At 39.7% G+C, this 22,030-nt stretch overlaps 1 protein-coding gene and 1 non-coding gene across 4 annotated transcripts in view; both read left to right on the top strand.

Moving 5' to 3' along the window:
• The window catches only part of polr3b (polymerase (RNA) III (DNA directed) polypeptide B), a 74,096-nt gene that overhangs the window by 6,860 nt on the left and 45,206 nt on the right, over positions 1 to 22,030 (top strand). For all 3 annotated transcript variants that reach the window (XM_057836411.1, XM_057836410.1, XM_057836412.1), the window contains 11 exons: positions 1,647 to 1,679; positions 1,837 to 1,893; positions 2,036 to 2,100; positions 2,377 to 2,452; positions 5,379 to 5,479; positions 5,570 to 5,661; positions 5,733 to 5,850; positions 11,525 to 11,633; positions 13,155 to 13,277; positions 19,541 to 19,657; positions 19,741 to 19,875. In XM_057836411.1, the coding sequence (XP_057692394.1) occupies positions 1,647 to 1,679; positions 1,837 to 1,893; positions 2,036 to 2,100; positions 2,377 to 2,452; positions 5,379 to 5,479; positions 5,570 to 5,661; positions 5,733 to 5,850; positions 11,525 to 11,633; positions 13,155 to 13,277; positions 19,541 to 19,657; positions 19,741 to 19,875 (1,026 nt within the window). The remainder of the gene's footprint in view (positions 1 to 1,646; positions 1,680 to 1,836; positions 1,894 to 2,035; positions 2,101 to 2,376; positions 2,453 to 5,378; positions 5,480 to 5,569; positions 5,662 to 5,732; positions 5,851 to 11,524; positions 11,634 to 13,154; positions 13,278 to 19,540; positions 19,658 to 19,740; positions 19,876 to 22,030) is intronic.
• Positions 5,082 to 5,153, top strand: trnap-agg (transfer RNA proline (anticodon AGG)). The gene has a single exon. It is a non-coding gene; the product is annotated as a tRNA-Pro (tRNA).

Raw genomic sequence — 22,030 nt, 5'->3', positions numbered from 1 at the left:
ATCAATTTCTCCCAGAAAATGATTGTAATTACTAATGCTTTGGTAGTAATAGATTCATTTATTTTGCTTGCAATGAAAAAACACAAAAGTGAATGGAAAAATTAAATCATTATCATGATACACAAAACTCCAAAAATGGGCCTGAAAAAAAGTATTGTGACCCTTTGAAAAATCATGTGATGCTTCTCTAATTTGTGTAATTAACAGTACCTGTTACTTACCTGTGACACATAACAGGTGGTTGCAATAACTAAATCACACTTGCAGCCAGTTAAAATGGATTAAAGTTGACTCAACCTCTGGCCTGTGTCCTTGTGTGTTCCACATTGAGCATGGGAAAAAAAAAAGAAGACCAAATAATTGTCCGAGGACTTGAGAAGCAAAAATGTGAGCAAGCATGGGCAATCTGAAGGCTACAAGTCCATCTCCAAAGACCTGAATGTTCCTGTGTCTACTGTGCGCAGTGTCATCAATAAGTGTAAACTAGCCCATGGCACTGTGGCTAACCTCCCTAGATGTGGACGGAATTAAAAATTGACAAGAGATTTCAACGAAAGATTGTGTGGACGGTGGATAAAGAATCTCGACTAACATCCAAACAAGTTCAAGCTGTCCTGCAGTCCGAGGGTACAACAGTGTCAACCCGTACTATCCGTCAGCGTCTGAATGAAAAGGGACTCTATGGTAGCATGCGCAGGAAGACCCCACTTCTGACCCAGACACATAAAAAAGCCAGGCTGGAGTTTGCCAAACTTACCTGAGAAAACCAAAAACGGTTTGGAAGAATGTTCTTTCGTCAGATGAGACAAAAGTAGAGCTTTTTGGGGAAAGGCATCAACATAAGAGTTTACAGGGAAAAAGACGAGGCCTTCAAAGAAAAGAAAACGGTCCACACAGTCAAACATGGCAGACGTTCCCTGATGTTTGGGGGTTTGAGGGTTGCTTTGCTACCTCTGGCACTGGACTGCTTGACCATGTGCATGGCATTATGAAGTCTGAAGACTACCAACAACTTTTGCAGCAAATTGTAGGGCCCAGTGTGAGAAAGCTGGGTCTCCCTCAGAGGTCATGGGTCTTCATGCAGGACAATGACCCAAAACGCACTTCAAAAAGCACTAGAAAATGGTTTGAGGGAAAGCACTGGAGACTTCTAAAGTGGCCAGCAATATGTCCAGACCTGAATCCCATAGAACACCTGTGGAGAGATCTGAAAATGGCAGTTTAGAGAGGGCGCGCTCAAATCTCTAGGATGTGAAGCAGTTGGCCAAAGAAGAATGGTCTAAAATTCCAGCATAACATTGTAAGAAACTCATTGATGGATACCGGAAGCGGTTGTTCGCAGTTATTTTGGTTGTGCTACCAAGTATTAGGGTGAGGGTGCCAATACTTTTGTCCGGCCCATTTTTTGTAAAATAATAGTGATTTTTTTTTTTTTTAATTCTCTTTTGTGTTTTTTCTTTGCAAGCAAAATAAATGAAGATATTACTTCTAAAGCATTTGTAATTGCAATCATTTTCTGGGAGAAATTGAGCATATTCTGACAGAATTGCAGGGGTGCCAATACTTTTGGCCAGCACTGTATTTGTTGCCATTTTTAAAAGAAAATGGATTTAACTTATGGCTTTTATTTCTGTTAATTTTAACAGGAAAAATGGAAACTGCTGCCTGCCTTCTTAAAGGTAATACATGGACACCTGTGGCTACCTTTTTTTGTATTTGAATGATCTCTTGCACATGTACTGCATTATGCATGCCGAAAGTATTATAAAATGTAATTATTCAAATCACTCAAATGTCATGTTTAAAATACTGGAATTTGTGACATTTCTGTTTTAGGTGAAAGGCTTGGTTAAGCAGCACATTGATTCCTTCAATTATTTCATCAATGTAGAGGTAAATCTTAGGGCAGTCTACTAGGAGCGTTTGTGTCTGTTAGTTCATTTTTTTTTTTTTTTTTGCATATTTGTGTCTGTTTCTTGGCGTGTTTGTATGTGGCAGCCTAGGCAATGCGTAATCTTAAAATCCTACTCCACAGATCAAGAAAATCATGAGTGCCAACGAAAAGATAACAAGTGACGCGGACCCAATGTGGTACATCAAGTAAGTGACATAATCACTGAGAAGTTGCACTTAAATCTTTTGAATTTATTAAATGCGTATATACGTCAATGCAGATTATGTGATTTAAGTAATCATCGAGATCAATCATTGAGTCTGATTTAGCTCACTTCCCCTGACTTTGTATGTTTTAAAGATACTTGCAACATTTTTGACAGCCCATCTTTCAATCAGATCTGATTATTTGTATTCAGTGACATGCTAATTTTTTGAACATTGTACATTTGCACATTTATATTTACACTTTTATTTTTGCAGGTACCTCAATATCTACATTGGCATGCCTGATGTGGAAGAGAGCTTCAATGTTACCCGGCCAGTCTCGCCTCATGAGGTGAGCCATCTAACTTGGTGCAGTTATGAACCAATCTTCAAATATAATGTATTTGGGATGTTGTTGATTAAAAAAAAACTAAAATGTTTATCAGGTTTGAGAATATATATGACAGTACTGGATAATGTTATTTTAATAAAAAATATGACTAAAAGAAAATTACAAACTTTATAATTATTTCTTGAAATTGTACAGTTTGTACCTTGCGACTTTAATATTTAAATAATAAAAATACAACATTTTGTTTAAAATTACAACTGAATATTGAAGTAGATGTGTGTATTATTATAATTATTAATAGTAGTAGTAGTTAGAGGTGGGAATCTTTGGGCACCTAACGATTCGATTACGATCATGATTCAGAAGCTCCGATTCGATTATAAATCGATTATTGAGATACCCCCCCTTTAATGTTTTGTACATTAGTTCCAAAATTGTTAAAAAAAATCCTCTCAGCCTAAACCAAACCAATATTTCAGTATCAAGTTAACAGTTAAAAAAAGTAAATAAAGCACTCAAGTCCCCATTCTGTATCAGCAGCTTTAAACTACATTCAATTAATTTAATGTTGTAATGTTGTGAATCAACCGTTAAATTTGTTAAAATTGCTCCCGTTATTCCATAATTTCCCTTCTGTCTACTATCGACAAGTCAAAGTTTTAAAACGGTTTCATCATTTAAAGTTCGATTCAAGTCGCATGTAGTTCTACATACTAGTATATTTGATATCTACCGTAGCCGTATGTGGCCGTATGTTTGTAGCAACTAGCAAACGGGCGTTGTTTGTAGCAGCTGGCAGCTGCGGTCAGGTATTATTGTGTTTTTTATTTAGCGGCATGAGTTGAACATGATATATACAGTTGTGGTCAAAAGTTTACATACACTTGTGAAGAACATAATTTCATGGCTCTCTTAAGTTTCCAGTTATTTCTACAACTCTGATTTTTCTCCGATAGAGTGATTGGAACAGATACTTCTTTGTCACAAAAAAAAATCATGAAGTTTGGTTCTTTTATGACTTTATTATGGGTTAACAGAAAAAGTGATCAAATCTGCTGGGTCAACAATATACATACAGCAACACGAATTAGCAATTTCTTGTGAGTGATTACTGACTTGAACAATCATTGACTTGAACAAGTCAGGAAAGTCACTTGGAGCCATTTCAAAGCAAATGCAGGTCCCAAGAGCAACAGTGCAAACAATTGTTTGTAAGTATAAAGTGCATGGCACTGTTTTTCACTGCCACGATCAGGAAGAAAACGCAAGCTATCACCTGCTGCTGAGAGAAAATTGGTCAGGAGGGTGAAGATTCAACCGAGAATCACCAAAAAGCAGATCTGCCAAGAATTAGAAGCTGCTGGAACACAGGTGTCAGTGTCCACAGTCCAGCGTGTTTTGCATCTCCATGGACTGAGAGGCTGCCGTGCAAGAAGGAAGCCCTTGCTCTAAAAGCGGCACGTTAAGGCTCGACTGAAGTTTGCTGCTGATCACATGGACAAAGATAAGACCTTCTGGAGGAAAGTTCTGTGGTCAGACGAAACAAAAATCGAGCTGTTTGGCCACAATGCCCAGCAATATGTTTGGAGGAGAAAAGGTGAGGCCTTTAACCCCAAGTACACCATGCCTACCGTCAAGCACGGTGTTGGTAGGATTATGCTGTGGGGCTGTTTTGCTGCCAATGGAACTGGTGCTTTACAGAGGTTAAATGGGATAATGAAGAAGGAGGATTACCTTCAAATTCTTCAAGATAACCTAACGTCATCAGCCCGAAGATTGGGTCTTGGGCGCAGTTGGGTGTTCCAACAGGACAATGACCCCAAACACACATCAAAAGTGGTAATGGAATGGCTAAATCAGGCTAGAATTAAGGTTTTCGAATGGCCTTCCCAAAGTCCTGACTTAAACCCCATTGAAAACTTGTGGACAATGCTGAAGAAACAAGTCCATGTCAGAAAGCCATCAAATTTAACTGAACTGCACCAATTCTGTCAAGAGGAGTGGTCAAAGATTCAACCAGAAGCTTGCCAGAAGCTTGTGGATGGCTACCAAAAGCGCGTAATTGAAGTGAAAATGGCCAAGGGATATGTTACAAAATATTAGCGCTGCTGTATGTATATTTTTGACCCAGCAGATTTGATCACTTTTTTCTGTTCACCCATAATAAAGTCATAAAAGAACCAAACTTCATGAATGTTTTTTGTGACAAAGAAGTATCTGTTCCAATCACTCTATCAGAGAAAAATCAGAGTTGTAGAAATAACTGGAAACTCAAGAGAGCCATGACATTATGTTCTTCACAAGTGTATGTAAACTTTTGACCACAACTATATGCTCTCGGTCCGTTCCTCATTGCGTCCCGAAAACCGCGCTATGTTTTAGATCTGCTTTACTGCTTTAATTAAATAATCAGAATTTAGATGTGAATAATCTAAGAATCGGACATTTCACACGCCTCCTGTAGAACTATTATTTTTAATCTCTGTGGCCCTAATACCTACTCAGGGATCTGTGGACATATTGCATTCTACATTAAGATCAATAGGGGCGCTGTTGCAACCAGTTCAGTTTTGTGCAGATTCGCCACATCACCACATTCTTGTAGTCTACAATTTCCCTCAATTCATATGGCTCGTTGGTCTAGGGGTATGATTCTCGCTTAGGGTGCGAGAGGTCCCGGGTTCAAATCCCGGACGAGCCCTCTTTTTAAGTTTTTGAGGTTGCCAGTAACATGAATCAATGAATATTCCCTTAACATATCCAAAACATGATAATCGCCTGGCAAAGATAACCGGAGAATGTTTACTTGTTGTATTAAACACCATTTGATTTTACGAGATTGCAAATGTCTTCAAAATTGAATAAAAACAATTACTCATTTTGTTGAATATTTTATTGTAAGTCATTTTTTACTTTGTTGTACTAGTGTCGTCTTCGAGACATGACCTACTCGGCACCTATCACTGTGGACATCGAGTACACACGTGGCAGTCAGAGAATCATCCGCAATGCTTTGCCTATTGGAAGGTACTTCAGTTGGTCGGAAGTGCCAAACTTGTTTTTATCATAGGCCGCATTGTAGTTAACTAACCTCTTACGTTGAATGTGTTTTCACAGGATGCCCATTATGTTACGGAGCTCCAATTGTGTCTTGACAGGAAAGACACCCTTGGAGTTCTCCAAACTGAACGAATGCCCCCTGGATCCAGGTACCAAAAGTGTCCTTTGAACAACTTAAATCTTAACGACGCATTAATGTTTTCTGGCTTTGGCCTTGCAGGAGGCTATTTCATTGTAAAAGGTCAAGAAAAAGTCATTCTGATCCAGGAGCAGCTGTCCAAAAACAGGATCATTGTGGAGCAGGACAGGAAAGGTGCAGTGGGAGCCTCAGTCACCAGGTAGAGACCACCAACAGGAAACACCTCTATGTAGTTGGCAAATGCCAAATTGGACTGTTGTTTTGTCATGTTTATTTTTGCTTCCTGTGCAGAAGTAGGTAGGGTAGCCAAAAAAATTACTAACTCAAAAATTTACTCAAGTAAAAGTAAAAAAAAATATTTAGTGAAAAGAATACAAAAGTCATGAGTAACATTGTGAGTAACTACTTACAATGTTTGATTTTTTAGGTTTTTTTTCTTGGCACAAATTTGATCTGTTATTATTATACTTCGAGGAAGAAGAATACTACAGTCTACTTCATAACCATATTAAGCCAAAGAAATTTTAAAAAATCATTGCATTCCGGCGAGAGAGAAAAAAATACACAAATGAAGCATCATTCGTCCAATTAGCATGAGTGTCCTCTTGTGGAGAAAACCTATTTCCTGTTAGGAAACTTAAAGGATCATATCTCCGGTTTTCCGTGGTAAATCCTGTGCCAAAAAATTTACCCTAACTCAAAAATATACTCAAGTACAAGTAAAAAAGTTATTTAGTAAAAAGAATACTAAAGTAATGAGTAACATTATGAGTAACTACTTACAGTGTTTGATTTGTTGGTTTTTTTTTTCTTGGCACAAATTTGATCTGTTATTATTATACTTCAAGGAAGAAGAATACTACAATCTGCTTCATAACCACATTAAGCCGAAGAAATTTAAAAAACATCATTGCATTCCGGCGAGAGAAAAAAAAATACAGAAATAAAGCATCACTCATCCAATTAGCATGAGTGCCCTCTAGTGGAGAAAACCTATTTCCTATTACGAAACTTAAAGGATCATATCTCCGGTTTTCCGTGGTAAATCCTGTGCCAAAAATTTTAACCCTAACTCAAAAATATACTCAAGTACAAGTAAAAAAGTTATTTAGTAAAAAGAATACTAAAGTAATAAGTAACATTATGAGTAACTACTTACAATGTTTGATTTGTTAGTTTTTTTTTTTCTTGGCACAAATTTGATCTGTTATTATTATACTTCAAGGAAGAAGAACACTACAATCTACTTCATAACCACATTAAGCCGAAGAAATTTTTTAAAAAATCATTGCATTCCGGCGAGAGAAAAAAAAAAAATACAGAAATAAAGCATCACTCATCCAATTAGCATGAGTGCCCTCTAGTGGAGAAAACCTATTTCCTATTACGAAACTTAAAGGATCATATCTCCGGTTTTCCGTGGTAAATCCTGTGCCAAAAAATTTACCCTAACTCAAAATTATACTCAAATACAAGTAAAAAAGTATTTTGATAAAAGAATACTAAAGTAATGCGTAACATTGTGAATAACTGCTTACAATGTTTGATTTGTTAGGTTTTTTTTTTTTTGGCACTAAGTTGATTTGGTATTATTATACTTTGAGGAAGAAGAATACTACAATCTATTTCATTACCACACTAAGCCAAAGAAAAAAAAAAAGAAAAAAAATCATTGAATTCCGGCGAGAGAGAAAAAAAAACACAGAAATGAAGCTTCATTCGTCCAATTAGCATGAGTGCCCTCTAGTGGAGAAAACCTATTACCTATTACGTAACTTAAAGGATCATATCTCTGTTTTTCCGTGGTAAATCCGTGCCAAATAAAAACTGAGAGATCGGCGCTTTCGAGTCATGTTCAGCGCTCTATTTCAAATACTTCATTTTTTTCTGTTCCTTTAAAGACGCCACGTGATATAACAGGCCGGCGTGATCTAGAACGGCAAGCTTGAGTCTGATTGGTATAATGGAGTCATGTGATTATTGTTGCGATGTCACATTTATGAAACTGGTAGCGCCATGGTTGTCTTCTCTAGCAATAAAAACAAAAAAAGTAAAATCCAATATGTAGAATAAAGAGCAAAAACTTGCCCAAAGTTGCGGAGTAAGAGTAGTAGTAAAATCTACTCAAGAAAAGTAAAATGTATGGCTGAGTAAAACTATTTTTAGAGGTACATTTTTCTTAAAAGGTTACTTAGCTAAATGTAATGATGTAAATGTAACACGTTTAGTGCTGCAATAATTAATCGATTAACTCGAGTAATTCTATTAGAAAAAAAGCTTCAAATCAAAATTTGCTGCTTCAAGTATTTGTTTAGTTAAATTGGCGTTGTAATGGTTTGTTTTGAAAGTGTTTGCATTTAGTTTTATTGATTTGGGTGGATACACTGCCCTCTAGTGGCAACAGTGAATATGACATAACTCATGTAACATGGCTGAATCCAGCCGCTCCCTGTTAAGCCCAACATAAGGTTGTAATTTTTTGTTTGAGCTAATATTTTTTTATACATTCGTAATTTAGTTTAGAGGTATATTCAGCCGTTTTTTGCGGGAATATAATTTTGAACGATTTGTTAAGAGCATTTTAAAAGCTATAGCATTTAAGCTAGTGGAATTTTGCTATGCAAGTTAACCAGTTGTTCTTTTGTTGTACTTAGATCCTCATTTATGGTTTTTTATACCATTTGAGGCTAAGCTCAGGTATTTTAAGTTATTTTTTAATTAAAGTACAATTCTGCATAGTTTGAAGAAATATTTTGCATCTCCTAAAATATATTCTGCAATGCATTAAATGTTCCTAATCCGATTACTCGATTATTCGAACTAACTACTTGATAGATTATTCGACTACTAAAATAATCAATAGCTGAAGCCCTAAACGCATTACTTACTACCAGTGTTGGGAATAACGCCGTTATAAATAACGCCGTTATTTTTTCAGCAACGGGGTAATCTAACGAATTATTTTTTTCCTCCGTTGCAACGCCGTTACTGTTACTGACGGTCAAAAGCGGTGCGTTACTTTGAATAAATTCAAGAAACTACCAGCCGTAGCGAGTCTACTCTGCTCTGTTTATTTGTCATCCAAGACTTGGGGTGCGTTCAGGTTCATGGCAAAGAAAATAGTAAACACACATAGCCTACCTTTGCAAGAACGATGGAGTTGCCGTCTGATACCGTCATAATGTACAGGTCCTGCACCCATCCACAGCAAAACTGTTTGTAGCTTTTGTAGCGATTTGTAATTTCGGAATCGCTGATGAGTTTAGTAGCATACACCAAACAATAAATACAGCAGAATGTCCATTTCGCGTAATTGTGGAAGCCCGTCGACATCTTTACTCCATTTGTCTTCGGCTTGCTCGTAAGGGTCAACATTGATCACATCCTTAAGTTTGATCACATATCTGTTCTTCGCCTTAATAATGAGTTTCTCTCTTTATCGAACTGGCAAGTTAAAGAGCATACGACACGAGAAAAAAAGTCTTAAACGGCATTATTATGTGAATTAGAATCATATTTTGAGACGATTCGACTATATACAACAATTTAGCAAAGCACAGATGACGAGAAATTAGCCTTTTAATCTGCCGGTTAGCCACGCCTACCATTATAGGGCTTTAGCGTCCCCAACAGGTGGATGACGTCAGCGGTAGACTGGGCTCATCGATTTTACTATTCAGTCCATTGAGGGGGAATTATTCAGAACGAGGAAAACGCGACGAAGAAAGCCGCAAAATGTCATTGTTTCAGTCTCTCTACTCCAATATTTTTACAGGATATTCTTTTTATCCAAGTATTTTTCCCCAATAGCAATATAAATGGCTTGAGAAGGACCAATCAGCCCGTCGAGGGGGAACTATTCACAACGAGGAAAACGCGACGAAGAGAGCGGCAAAATGTCATTGTTTCTGTCTCTTTACTTCAATATTTTTACACGATATTCTTTTTATCCAAGTATTTTTCCCCAATAGCTATATAAATGGCTTGAGAAGGACCAGTCAGCCCGTCGAGGGGGAACTATTCACAATGAGGAAAACGCGACGAAGAGAGCGGCAAAATGTCATTGTTTCTGTCTCTTTACTTCAATATTTTTACAGGATATTCTTTTTATCCAAGTATTTTCCCCAATTGCCAAATAAATGGCATGGTCATGACAAATAACAGTCTTGTGCTGAATGGAATATGAAATAATAAAAATGCATTTATTCAGGACGACATGGCAAAATTACTCCATAATGGTCAAAACTGTCGACTTCACCTTTACTGTCGCACCTCCCGAACTATATTTTATGACACCTAAATCGAACATATGTCATTTCCCTTCCCCGGCTTCGGAGAATGTAAACAAACCAGAAGGCGTGACAGCTAGCCGACATGCTAACCCGAACCGAGTGATGTTTCAAAGTCTTCAAAGCGGAAAATCACACATAACTATCCTGGATTATTTGACATGACGACCCGGTTGTCTATTGTCGTTGCGGATCGGCAAACCGCCCGGCGGAGAGCAATTTACAGTTCGTTCCCCGGAGGAGGGTGGCTGGAGTTATTGTGCCGCTAACGTGCTGCTGCTAATGAGCATTAGGACAGCTTTTTACATGCCTATCAATGATCAAACGTAAGTAGTCCTTCATTTAAAGGAAGTTTGTAGTGTTTACTTTGTAATCGCTGTATTCGTATTTGACATAATACAAAACAAGATGTTTACTCACTTCCTCGTAAGTCCAATGGTCCCACAGTAAATATCCACGGTGAATGGGAACCTTTTGAAACTCCAAAAAGGCGCATACGCCTCTCCCTCATACAGAATGATTTTTCTGCAGCCGTTTGGCTGGCGTGATGCGAAAAATAAACATATTAATCCGCAAAATCAGCTGAATCCTTCGTCCCCATACACAACAGTACGCTGTATAGTGAAGAGGACGTCTTCTACCGTACACGTCACAGCGCCCTCCTCCTCAATGCAAGACCGAAGCCGGAAGTCACTCATTTTCCTGGCGCGGGATTAAAAAAACTAAATAAATATAGCGATCGCTTCCACACACATCCAAGCGGTCCATATCATTCAGGAGCATAAAATACCGCGTGTATTATGAAATAAACAAGCTTTTTCGTGTCACAGGCACTTTAAAGTTCAATGTCCCGCGAGCCAGACCTGCTTCCAATATGGCTGCATTATTGTCAAATCTCACGTGATCCCCCATTCTGTAACGTAAACGCTCGCGCCTAATAGCGCACGTATATGTGTATATGGTGTTAATAAAGTTTGTTTAAAAAAATAAAAAAAACTTCACAGCCGGTGTTTTCACACACAAACCTGAACAGCGCGTGCGGCAAACACACACACGCAAAACAGATGCAGAGGAATATGATGGCAGAGCAGAGAAAAATATGTCCTTTACGAGGTGGAGATATAAACACTATTTCAAGTTGGTCGAAATTAAAGGAAATAACGTGCATGTAAAGTGTAATTTATGTCCCAGGGCAAAGCTTTTGTCAACATCTGTAGTAAGCAATTCAAATCTGTTTATTTTTGTTGCACTTCAAGTGTAGGATAAATCTGTTTCTGGTGAGGTGCAATAAATATTACAAGGTTCAATAACACAATTACCTATCTGTTCTTCTCTATTTAACTGACTCAAATACTGCTCAGAAAATTTCAAATTCTTAGACATACAACAACTTCTTTTTAAAGTAACGGAAATAGTTACTTTCCCTGGTAACTAGTTACTTTTACTATAGAGTAATTCAGTTACTTTTTGGAAGAAGTAGTGAGTAACTAACTAATTACTTTTTTAAAGTAACGTGCCCAGCGCTGTTTACTACCCACTTCTGTTCTTGTGTGACGCTCATTTTTTCTCACCTCACTATTCCAGTTCCACTCACGAGAAGAAAAGTAGAACAAACATGATCATGAAACAAGGACGATTCTACTTGAAGCACAACACGTTGACGGAAGATGCTCCCATCGCCATTATATTCAAGGTGTGTGTTTTGAGGGGTGCACCAGGGGGCGCCAAAAGACAGCACTTCATAGTTCACTTGAAGACTAACAGGAAAAGGGCAATGCAACGGAATATTGATGAGATATTTCAGAGAAAGGAAAGAGTTGAAGAGACTTTGTTTTATTTTCTTTGATGGAGAGGTTCAAAATATCTTCCATGTTAACCCTATAACGCCTGACACCAGAAATAATGAACCGAAAATTCAGATTTTTTTTAAATCTGAAAGCTTTATGGAGTTAAACATAATAAAAAGTTAAAAATTCTGGCTCCAAGGCGATGTTTATGTCCGGGAGTGAGAAATTCTTGTTACTTCCACCCCTGGTAAGATGTCAGATCCATTTTGACTGGGATAATCAATTGCATGGAAAAATGAGCATTCACAGCCAGGTCTCACAGTTCGAATGGATTAGTCTTAAGTGCCAGCTTTTGAATAACTGTCCAGTAAAGTGACCACTGTCCCTGAAAGAGTTAACTCATTAGCTGCCATTTACAGCGCTAGGCATCCAATCCATTTGAACTAGAAGGGTGGCAGCGAATCGCTACTAGTCATAAACTCATTTAAATTCACAGCAGAAGGAGGAAAGGAGCCACATAAGTGGTTCGATGAACTCTTTGACTTGAATAAAAAGTTGGTAAGACGAGAGAAGACAAAATTCTGCACTATTGTTTTTTGAATTTACAAAACAAATTGCTTTAAAAAACAAAATATATGGCGTATTATGTTGAAAATCGCCATTTTTTAACGGTAAAGAGATTACTTGTCAATCATATTTGAAGTCAGTCACGTTGAGTCTTGAAGCAAGTCCTTAATTTGTCAACCTTAGTCGCTTCACCTTTGCGTTTTCAAGGATTTTCTACTGACTCAGGTTGGGGAAAAACATATAAAAGTCAAAGTAAGCACATATTTTTACTTTCACTAATATGCAATAAGATTTTTGTTGATTGCAACCCAAACTGAGGCAGATTACACTGCTGTACTTCACCTGATATGACTTAGTTCTGTGAAAATGTCAGTCAGCCAGCTGGCCTCATTAACTTCTCTACCCTCTGAGAACATAGCTCACGTCAAATAGCAGTCTCTATCCCGAAGTTATCACTTTTGTGTGCTCACTCTGTTTGCACGTGCTTGTCTTCCATCCTGCTCTCCCTTCATTTGTGGAGACGGCTCCACAAAACCACCTCAGAATCCAACGCTGGACAAGTGTTTGTTCCCACAGTCTCGCATTTCCATAAGCAAATGTCACAGACAACCCTGCGACTCCATGTACAAACCTGCACACACAGCCCTCTGGTTCACCTCTACTCTCATTTTGTGTGTGTTAAGATATCTCATGTGTATTCACTTTTACAGTAAGGTGTTGTTGACACAAACACTTTTGTATCAATTCTACTTTGGGGTATCCTGTAAGTTTTGTATTTTCTCAAGAATCCTCATATGTGCTTCAGAATTAGTTTCTAGAAAAGTGCTTGTCAAACTTACTTGTGTATGTTCTCTCCATAGGGAATGGGTGTGGAGAGTGACCAGGAGATCGTACAGATGATTGGTACTGAGGAGCATGTGATGGCTAGCTTTGCCCCAAGCTTGGAAGAGTGTCAGAAAGCACAAATATTCACACAAACCCAGGTAGCTTTCGAATATAAGCATTTTTCTTTCCTGTCCCATCTGGTTGAATGTCAGGGCCAACATTAACTCATCGGCTAGTATTGATTGCACAAGGTATCCGATGCATTTTGACTGGGAGGAATGCAGATAGAGAGATTGTTTTTATGAGCCATGTTTTGAGCATCAGCGCTGTGTTTAGATTTTGGAAAAAATGGTTATGCACTGAACCCTTAATAGAAAAAGTGAATACTTATTATTGTATATTCCAATAGTATTAATATTTTTATATAGGGGTGTGACAAAATATCGAAATGGTGATATAGGTTTATCGTGATACTTTGTGTCCCAAAAGGTTATCGATATGTTCCTGCCAAGAATCGAGATATCGTTTTAAAGAGGTGTCAGTGTCAAAAAATAAAAAGGAACCAACAAGTTGCTACCAAAATCTTCATGTTCATTCGCTGCCACCCTCCCAGTTCAAGTGGATTGGACGTCTACTAGTAATAAACTCGACCTAATTCACAGCAGAAGCTTGTTTTCTGTTTTTTAGTTGTTTGTAGAATATCCTGAAATGATTTCCTGACCAATGTATTGATAATCGTTGTATCGCCATATCGTCAGATCATCGTTATCGTGAGCTTTGTAACGCAAATCGTATCGTATCGTGAGGTACCTAGAGATTCCCACTCCTATTTTTATATGTATAGTGGTACTACATAAAAAGCTAATTCGTTCCAGGACCTTGTTTGTAAGTCGAAATGGTCGCATGTCGAGTAGGATTTTCCCATGAGAAAACATTATAATTCCATTAATTCATTCCACAGCCCGAAAACCTACAATAAATCCTTCGTAAATACTGCTGGTATTATTGCAAGTAGCAGTTACACAGAGGAAAACATAAATTATAAATAAAAATTGGAAAAATAATATAATAATTCCATGTCCCAAGAGTTAGCTTCTGCAGCCTGGGGTCGGACCGCCAAGGCCCCCGCCTTTGGCTGCCGCCCAACTCCCTACGCACCCGACCCCTTTGGCCCCTCCCACAGGGGGTGAGCCCATGGGAAGGGGAACCCACGTTGCCTTTTCAGGCTGAGCCCGGCCGGGCCCCATGGGGACAGGCCCGGCCACCAGACGCTTGCCTTCGAGCCCCACCTCCAGGCCTGGCTCCAGAGGGGGGCCCCGGTAACCCGCGTCCGGACAAGGGAAACTGGGGTTCATTTATGTTGCTCATCATAAGGGGTCTTTTTGAGCCATACTTTGTCTGGCCCCTCACCTAGGACCTGTTTGCCATGGGTGACCCTACCAGGGGCTTAAAGCCCCAGACAACATAGCTCCTAGGATCATTGAGACACGCAAACCCCTCCACCACGATAAGGTGATGACTCACGGGGGTTGGACTCTCTTCCACTCTGGAGTTGCCCATGGTGAGAGGCGCCGGGCAGGTGTGGGCATGCTTATTGCCCCCCGGCTTGGCGCCTGTACGTTGGGGTTTACCCCGGTAGACGAAAGGGTAGCCTCCCTCCGCCTTCGGGTGGGGGGACGGGTTCTAACTGTTGTTTGCGCTTATGCACCGAACAGCAGTTCAGAATACCCACGCTTTTTGGAGTCCTTGGAGGGTGTGCTAGAGAGCGCCCCCTCTGGGGACTCCCTCGTTCTCCTGGGGGACTTCAACGCTCACGTGGGCAACGACAGTGAGACCTGGAGGGGCGTGATTGGGAGGTTTGTCTATAACGAACGCCATGTTCAAACATAGGGTTGTCCATATGTGCACTTGGCACCAGGACACCCTAGGCCGCAGTTCGATGATCGACTTCGTAATCGTGTCATCGGACTTGCGGCCGCATGTTTTGGACACTCGGGTGAAGAGAGGGGCGGAGCTGTCAACTGATCACCATCTGGTGTTGTGTTGGCTCCGATGGTGGGGGAAGATGCTGGCCAGACCTGGCAGGCCCAAACGTATTGTGAGGGTCTGCTGGGAACGTCTGGCAGAATCCCCTGTCAGAAAGAGTTTCAACACCCACCTTGGAGTCTTGTTCACGAGTGACGGTAGGAGGGAGCGGGAGATCGACAGGCGAATCGGTGCAGCGTCTGCAGTAATGCGGACTCTGCACCGGTCCGTAGTGGTGAAGAAGGAGCTGAGCTGAAAGGCAAAGCTCTCGGTTTACCAGTCGATCTACGTTCCTACCCTCACCTATGGTCACGAGCTTTGGGTCGTGACCGAAAGAACAAGATCCCGGATACAAGCGGCCGAAATGAGTTACCTCCGCAGGGTGTCCGGGCTCTCCCTTAGAGATAGGGTGAGAAGCTCGGTCATCCGGGAGGGACTCGGCGTCGAGCCGCTACTCCTCTGCGTAGAGAGGAGCCAGCTAAGGTGGCTCGGGCATCTGGTTCGGATGCCTCCCGGACGCCACCCTGGAGAGGTGTTCCGGGCATGTCCCACCGGCGGGAGGCCCCGGGGACGACCCAGGACACGCTGGAGAGACTGTGTCTTTCGGCTGGCCTGGGAACGCCTTGGGATCCCGCCGGAGGAGCTGGTTGAAGTGGCTGGGGAGAGGGAAGTCTGGGCTTCCCTGTTAAAGCTGCTGCCCCCGCGACCCGACCCCGGAACAAGCGGAAGATAATGGATGGATGGATAATATAATAATTGTAATAATAACGATAATAATCCCTGTTATAATGTAACGAATCGGGTTATAATGTGACGGATGTGTTTTGCGTAGTGTACTTGAACGTACCGCGCGGTTGATGTGACAGAGTAAGATAGGTGCATTAGAGTTTATACTTTCTCTTTTCATGTTCTGTTGTTGGCGTCAGCTGTGGCGGATAGTAGGCATGTTGTGTTGCACAAGTCCTGAAATAAATGATTAACTCATTCACTCCCAGCCATTTTCACCGGTGCTCCCAGCCATTTTACTGGATTTTGACTGATTTTGCAAGGCCCACAGAAAATTCTGTTCTATTGCTATATAAACATGGAACCCACCAAAAGAAAGATTACTCTCTTCTTTCAACAGGAAAAAAAAGTTAGTTCATATCTTTTTCTGTTTTTTAGAAATCAGCATTACAAAATAGCTTGGATTGAGCAATTTTCCAATTTCTGATGAAAAAACAGAGAAATTGAGCTTTTTGTGAAAGCATACATTTCAAACATAACTTTGACTTTAACACAGCTATTTTTTGCTTTAGTTACTTCCCAAACATCTGAATAATGTTTTTCTTTTACAAAATAACATAAACAACAAGACAAATGGAGCTTTTGATAGCAAAGTAACAATTTATTTACACATAACTAACTGAGAGTTGACGCTGTTGTGGCCGCGACAGCCGGGGTAAACTGTTCCCTCATCGCTGCCTGTCTCTGCTCGGCGAGCAACACGGACTCAACGGCATCGCCCGCTGCACTGGTGGTTCCGGTTGTTCCTCTCGGTCGTCCAGCTCCTGGCATCCTGGACGTCCATTCGGTCGTCCTCCGCCGGCGCCCCGGCCGTTCGGCCTGCCCGTTCGTTCCGTTGAATCGGGTTGCGGGATTTACCAAATGCGCTACTGCCCTCCAGTGGACAGTTTTATTGCTTTAAAATGGAGTTTCAGCTTTGTGCTTTGGAGCTAAGTTGAATCAGAACCCAGAGATGTCTCTTGTGAAAAAAAAACTTAAAAGACGTATAAATACGTCTTTGGGATGCTGAAACAATTAAAAATAGAACGTATTTATACGTTTTTGGGAGCAAATGAGTTAAAAACCTGACAAAGCTGGTGATTTTTTTTTTGCGATGTTTCAATTATAATAATTGTCACCTTAACTTATAAAGACCCCCAATAGTATTTAACTCATTGCGTGCCATTTGGACATTTAATTCAGTTAGTCTTCCGTGTACCGCTAGAGGGAGCATGCGCACCACTGGTGGTAATACTACTGCACTTTGAAAACCACTCATACAGAATATGGCGAAAAACACACAGGTGACTTGAAGTTCCGCTATGAGACAACCAAACCAAATTCTGGGGGAAGAAAATTTTTGAACAGGAGTGCATTTCTAAAAAAAAAAATTTTTAACAGCAAAACCCTAACTTGAGGTGAGAGCATGCGAGAGCAGAATTAAAGACGCCACAATTTTAACGAGATATTATCGCGTAATTACCTCTTTTCGATACAAAAACTCCATGTAGCATGTATCACTGAGTGTCAAAACACAGCTCTGAATGGCAACAGCCAGATTTTTTGGGGATTTTATGGGTGGAACATGGTCAATTCAATTCAATTTTATTTGTCATATAACAGGTTGGATGCAGAAATCGCAGACGTCAAGGACTGGTCGAGATTTTCTTTTTCATATATTTACCCTTTTATACGTTTTTTTTTTTTTTTTCAATTTTTCTTTGTTTGGATCAATTATTTATCATCTAACATATCGGGGAAAATGCGACGGTAACAAAAAAAAATACAATTAAGCGATAGTTATGAGGTAGATATCCATGACTATTTTACATACACCATTTTTTTCATTGTGATGTCATTTGTTTAAAAGTTTAAAATACGCGAGTGAATAATTTTTAAAAGTTTTTTTTTTTTTTTTTTTTTAAACGAAATATTAGACATCAATTAATGATCCTAAGCTAAAAATGACAGACATTTTGAATAATAAATATGACTAATTGCCTTCGTTTTATGGCTGGGTTGAAACAAAAGCGGTTGCGCAACGTCTGTAAACGGCGGTTTACAGGGTAAAACGGACAAATTAAAAATAGTTTGGGGGTTAATGTGCCATGAATCTGCTGTGGCAGCATATAGACATCTTGTTCTATCAAACACAACAGTTGTTTTGGCTTAAAATACAGCAGCTTCTTTTAAAGAGGATTGCAAGAGCAGAAACTGCTTTTTCAGTCTTGTCTGTGTTTTCCGCCATATATAAATTTGTTAATTATGCTACAATGAGACCTCACTGCATTTGCTTCAGGATGTTTTTAAAAGAAAATAATGACAGTCACCTGAGTGATATCACTGAATTAGTGATATAGCTGAAAAGCAAGATGCCGCCTCTTGACAGACGACCCCTGCCTTTTGACGTTGCCTTTAGTCATCCTTTTTTTTTTTGTGGTTGATTCATGTTTTTTTTCTGCGTGAATGCAATTTGTTTGGGTTTTTCTGCCCCCTTGAAGATTATGTCGTTAAAAAGGAACTGCTTGGTGCACTGATGGGATGTCATTTGGATCCTAGCAACCAGCTACTGTTGCGCCCATGTTTCTGCCTTCTCCATGTCTTTTCAGTGTGTTCACTGGGTCATTAAATGCCGGATAATGAGACCTAAATATATGTCTTAAAGATGGATAAAGAGGAGAAGCATTTTCATCAGATTAGGATACTGTATTTATCAGACTATAATGCGCACCTGATTATAAAGTACACCATTAATGAACGATTTTATTTTCATACATAAGGTGCAACTGATTATAGGGCACATTAGTGCCTCAATGTACTGAATTTGTTGTTTGTTCTTTATCTTTTAACATTGTAATTAGTCTTTTATTTATTCATTAATTTATTATCTGTCTTATTGTTTATGGGTTTGATGAATGGTGAATGTGTGTCTTGAGCACTTTTGTGGGAGTGTATAATGCAGTTATGTTCCAAAAAAATAGGTTTGAGATCAGTAGGCACAATCAGAATTCATTAATCAGATGCACTGGATTAAGAGGTGCACTGTCAATTTTGTGGGGAAAAAATGATATGTTTTAAGTGAGAAAAATCTAAAAAATATATTGGAAAAAAAAATACATCAGTAAAAACAGTAATGACCTTAGTTCGGGTTGTTATCTTGTATTTACACTTCAGATTCAAGCAGCAATACTAAGCTAAGTTGTGAAGTTACTTCTGTACTTGCTTTTTTTCATTTGTTTCATGTTTTAGGTCTAAAATAGTTTTACATTAAGTATTTACTATAATTCTGACTTAAGTACTTGTGTTGGTGTTGGCTTTTGTTAGAAGACAGCACATTCTGATTTTGGTACTAATTCCTGTTACAACACCACCTCAGGAATGGAACTCTTAGAGACGTCTAGTACTTTCACAGGGATGAAAAATATCTGACAAAAATAGAATGGAGGACCAATGCCAGATAGAAAAAATATGACCAAAACATTGATTCATTTCTGATAAACAAAATATGGCAACAAATTGGTCAAAAACATGTTCAAAATAACTTGACAAATTGGGCTTACATCACTCAAAGAGCTCTTTGTTGACAAATAATGGTCCTGATCAGAAGTGTTGTGTTTACTGTTGTTGCCAGGCTCTGAGGTACCTTGGTAATAAAGTCCGCAGGCAGCGCATGTGGGGAGGACCTAAGAAAACCAAAATGGAGGAGGCCAGGGAACTACTGGCATCGTTGATTCTCACACACGTGCCTGTATGTGGAAAAAAACTTGATTGTTGATCTCGTCAAGTACAGTAACTTTTTTGCAAAAAATAAAATTGCTTGTGTGTGTTCAGGTCAAAGAGTTTAACTTCAGGGCCAAATGTATATATTTGGCCGTGATGGTACGCAGGGTGATCCTAGCACAAGGGGACAACAAGGTGGACGACAGAGATTACTATGGCAACAAACGTCTGGAGTTGGCTGGACAGGTATGTCTGTAAAGACTATTCCACCTCATTTTGGTACAATGCTTGCAACTGGGTTGTTCTTGTTGTTTTACTACATTCAATACAATTATTATACAGTGGTCACTCGCTACTTGCGCTTCAAACTTCGTGCCCTCAGTCCATCGCAGATTTTTTTTTTCAATTAGAAAATAAATAAATAAATACGCTGAAATAAACTGGTATCTATGAATAAATAGATACGCTGTCCCGAGCCGATCGCATAGTCTCACACTTCCTCCCTCTCCTTGCTTGTTGTTGGTCAGGCAGTGAGTGCACTGGAGTTGCTTATTAAAGTTAACAATGATTGACAGACGTTGATGTTGCCAGAGAACCGAGCTTCAAAGTGCCGCATGCGTCAATCATCGTTGATCTTGTTAAGCAGTTGCTGTGGCAACCCATTGTGTGTAAGTGAGCAGCTTTGGATTTGAGTGGACTCACGCAATGAAGTATTTAATAAAGCCAAGCATTTTTCTGATTTATTCCGGTTTAAAAATAATTTGGTGGGACAGTGACATGTTTAAAACTTATCATAATTATTACATTTGAATCTTTCCAATGCTAAATTTGATTAAATACATTGAACACAAAAATTATTATTTTATGGGATTGGGAGGCGCCACTTTGCGGTTTTTCACTTATAACGGCGGGTTCTGGTTCCCATTAACCGTGAAAAACGAGGGATCACTTTAATACCATTAATTTGACAGAAACTCAGTTGAATCTAATCTCTTCAACATTCTCCCACAATGTTCACTGAAATTTCATTTTGTTATATTATTTATTAGGTGGAACTCACAAGTTCATGATGATATATGATACTGCTACGCTGACGACATCCAAATTTACATAACCATGCAACAATCTCGCACAGCACCCAATCCACACTTCAAAACTGCCTCAGTGAAATTAATTCCTGGATGCAAGAAAACTTATCTTCAACTCAACAGTAACAAATCAGACATAATCATCTTCGACCCTGCAGCCCACATCATAGACAGTCATTTTTCCCTCACCATCAACAACTGAACCCTGCCTCTCTCAACACATTCCCGCAACCTTGGTATCATTTTTGACAATAAACTAAGATTTGACCACCACGTCAACCATATCACCAGAACTGCCTTCTTCCACCTCAAGAACATAGCCCGTCTTCGCCCCTCCCTCACCTTCTCTACTGCTGAAACCCTCATCCATGCCTTCATAACCTCCAGACTTGACTACTGCAACAGCATTCTCTTCGGTTCTCCATCCAAACTCATCAATAAACTACAATATTTCCAAAACTCCGCTGCACGCCTTCTCACCCGGACCGCCTATAGCATGGGTGTCCAAACCTGTCCTCAAGGGCCACTGTGGGTCCTGGTTTTTGTTCCTACCAATCGAGCACAGACAGTTTAACCAATGAAGTTTGTGCTAAAACAAGCAGCACCTGACTGCAGTAAACTGATTACACTTGTGAGACACCAGATTGGTGAAAAGATGTCTTGTTTTGTAGGAACGAAATCCAGCACCCACTGCGGCCCTATGTGGAATAGCTTGGACACCACTGCCCTATAGGAACCACATTACCCCCGTCCTCCACAAACTGCACTGGCTTCCTATTTCATACAGAATTCAGTTCAAAATCATCCTTCTCACTTACAAAGCACTCAATAACTTGGCCCCGCCCTACCTCACAGACCTTCTCTGTCCCCACACCCCTTCCCGTCACCTCCGCTCTTCTCATGGAAACATCCTCGCACCGCCCAAACAAAGAACACACCGAACTAGGGGGGACAGAGCCTTCTCCGCTGCTGCCCCCTCCCTTTGGAACTCACTCCCAAAACCCATTCGTACCTGTTCAGACCTTCCCACATTCAAAAAACTGTTAAAAACTCACCTTTTTAAACTAGCTTTTAACTTATAATTATTTTCTTTGTTTTGTTCTGTTCACGTTGTTTGCTGTTTTTTTTTTTAACTGTAAAGCGTCTTTGAGCATTGGTAAAAGCGCTCTACGAATAAAATGTATTATTATTATTATTATTTATTTATTATTATTTATATACGATATTGATTCAATGGCCAATATTTGCTGATATTACAAAGTCTACCACAATACTATTTGGTCGCCGTCAATGGCAGTCAATGAGTTAACACA

This window comes from Corythoichthys intestinalis, chromosome 5 (genome assembly GCF_030265065.1).
Source record: "Corythoichthys intestinalis isolate RoL2023-P3 chromosome 5, ASM3026506v1, whole genome shotgun sequence".
Taxonomy (NCBI): domain Eukaryota; kingdom Metazoa; phylum Chordata; class Actinopteri; order Syngnathiformes; family Syngnathidae; genus Corythoichthys; species Corythoichthys intestinalis.
Note: the sequence above shows the minus strand (reverse complement) of the source record. Positions and strands in the feature narration are given on the sequence as shown.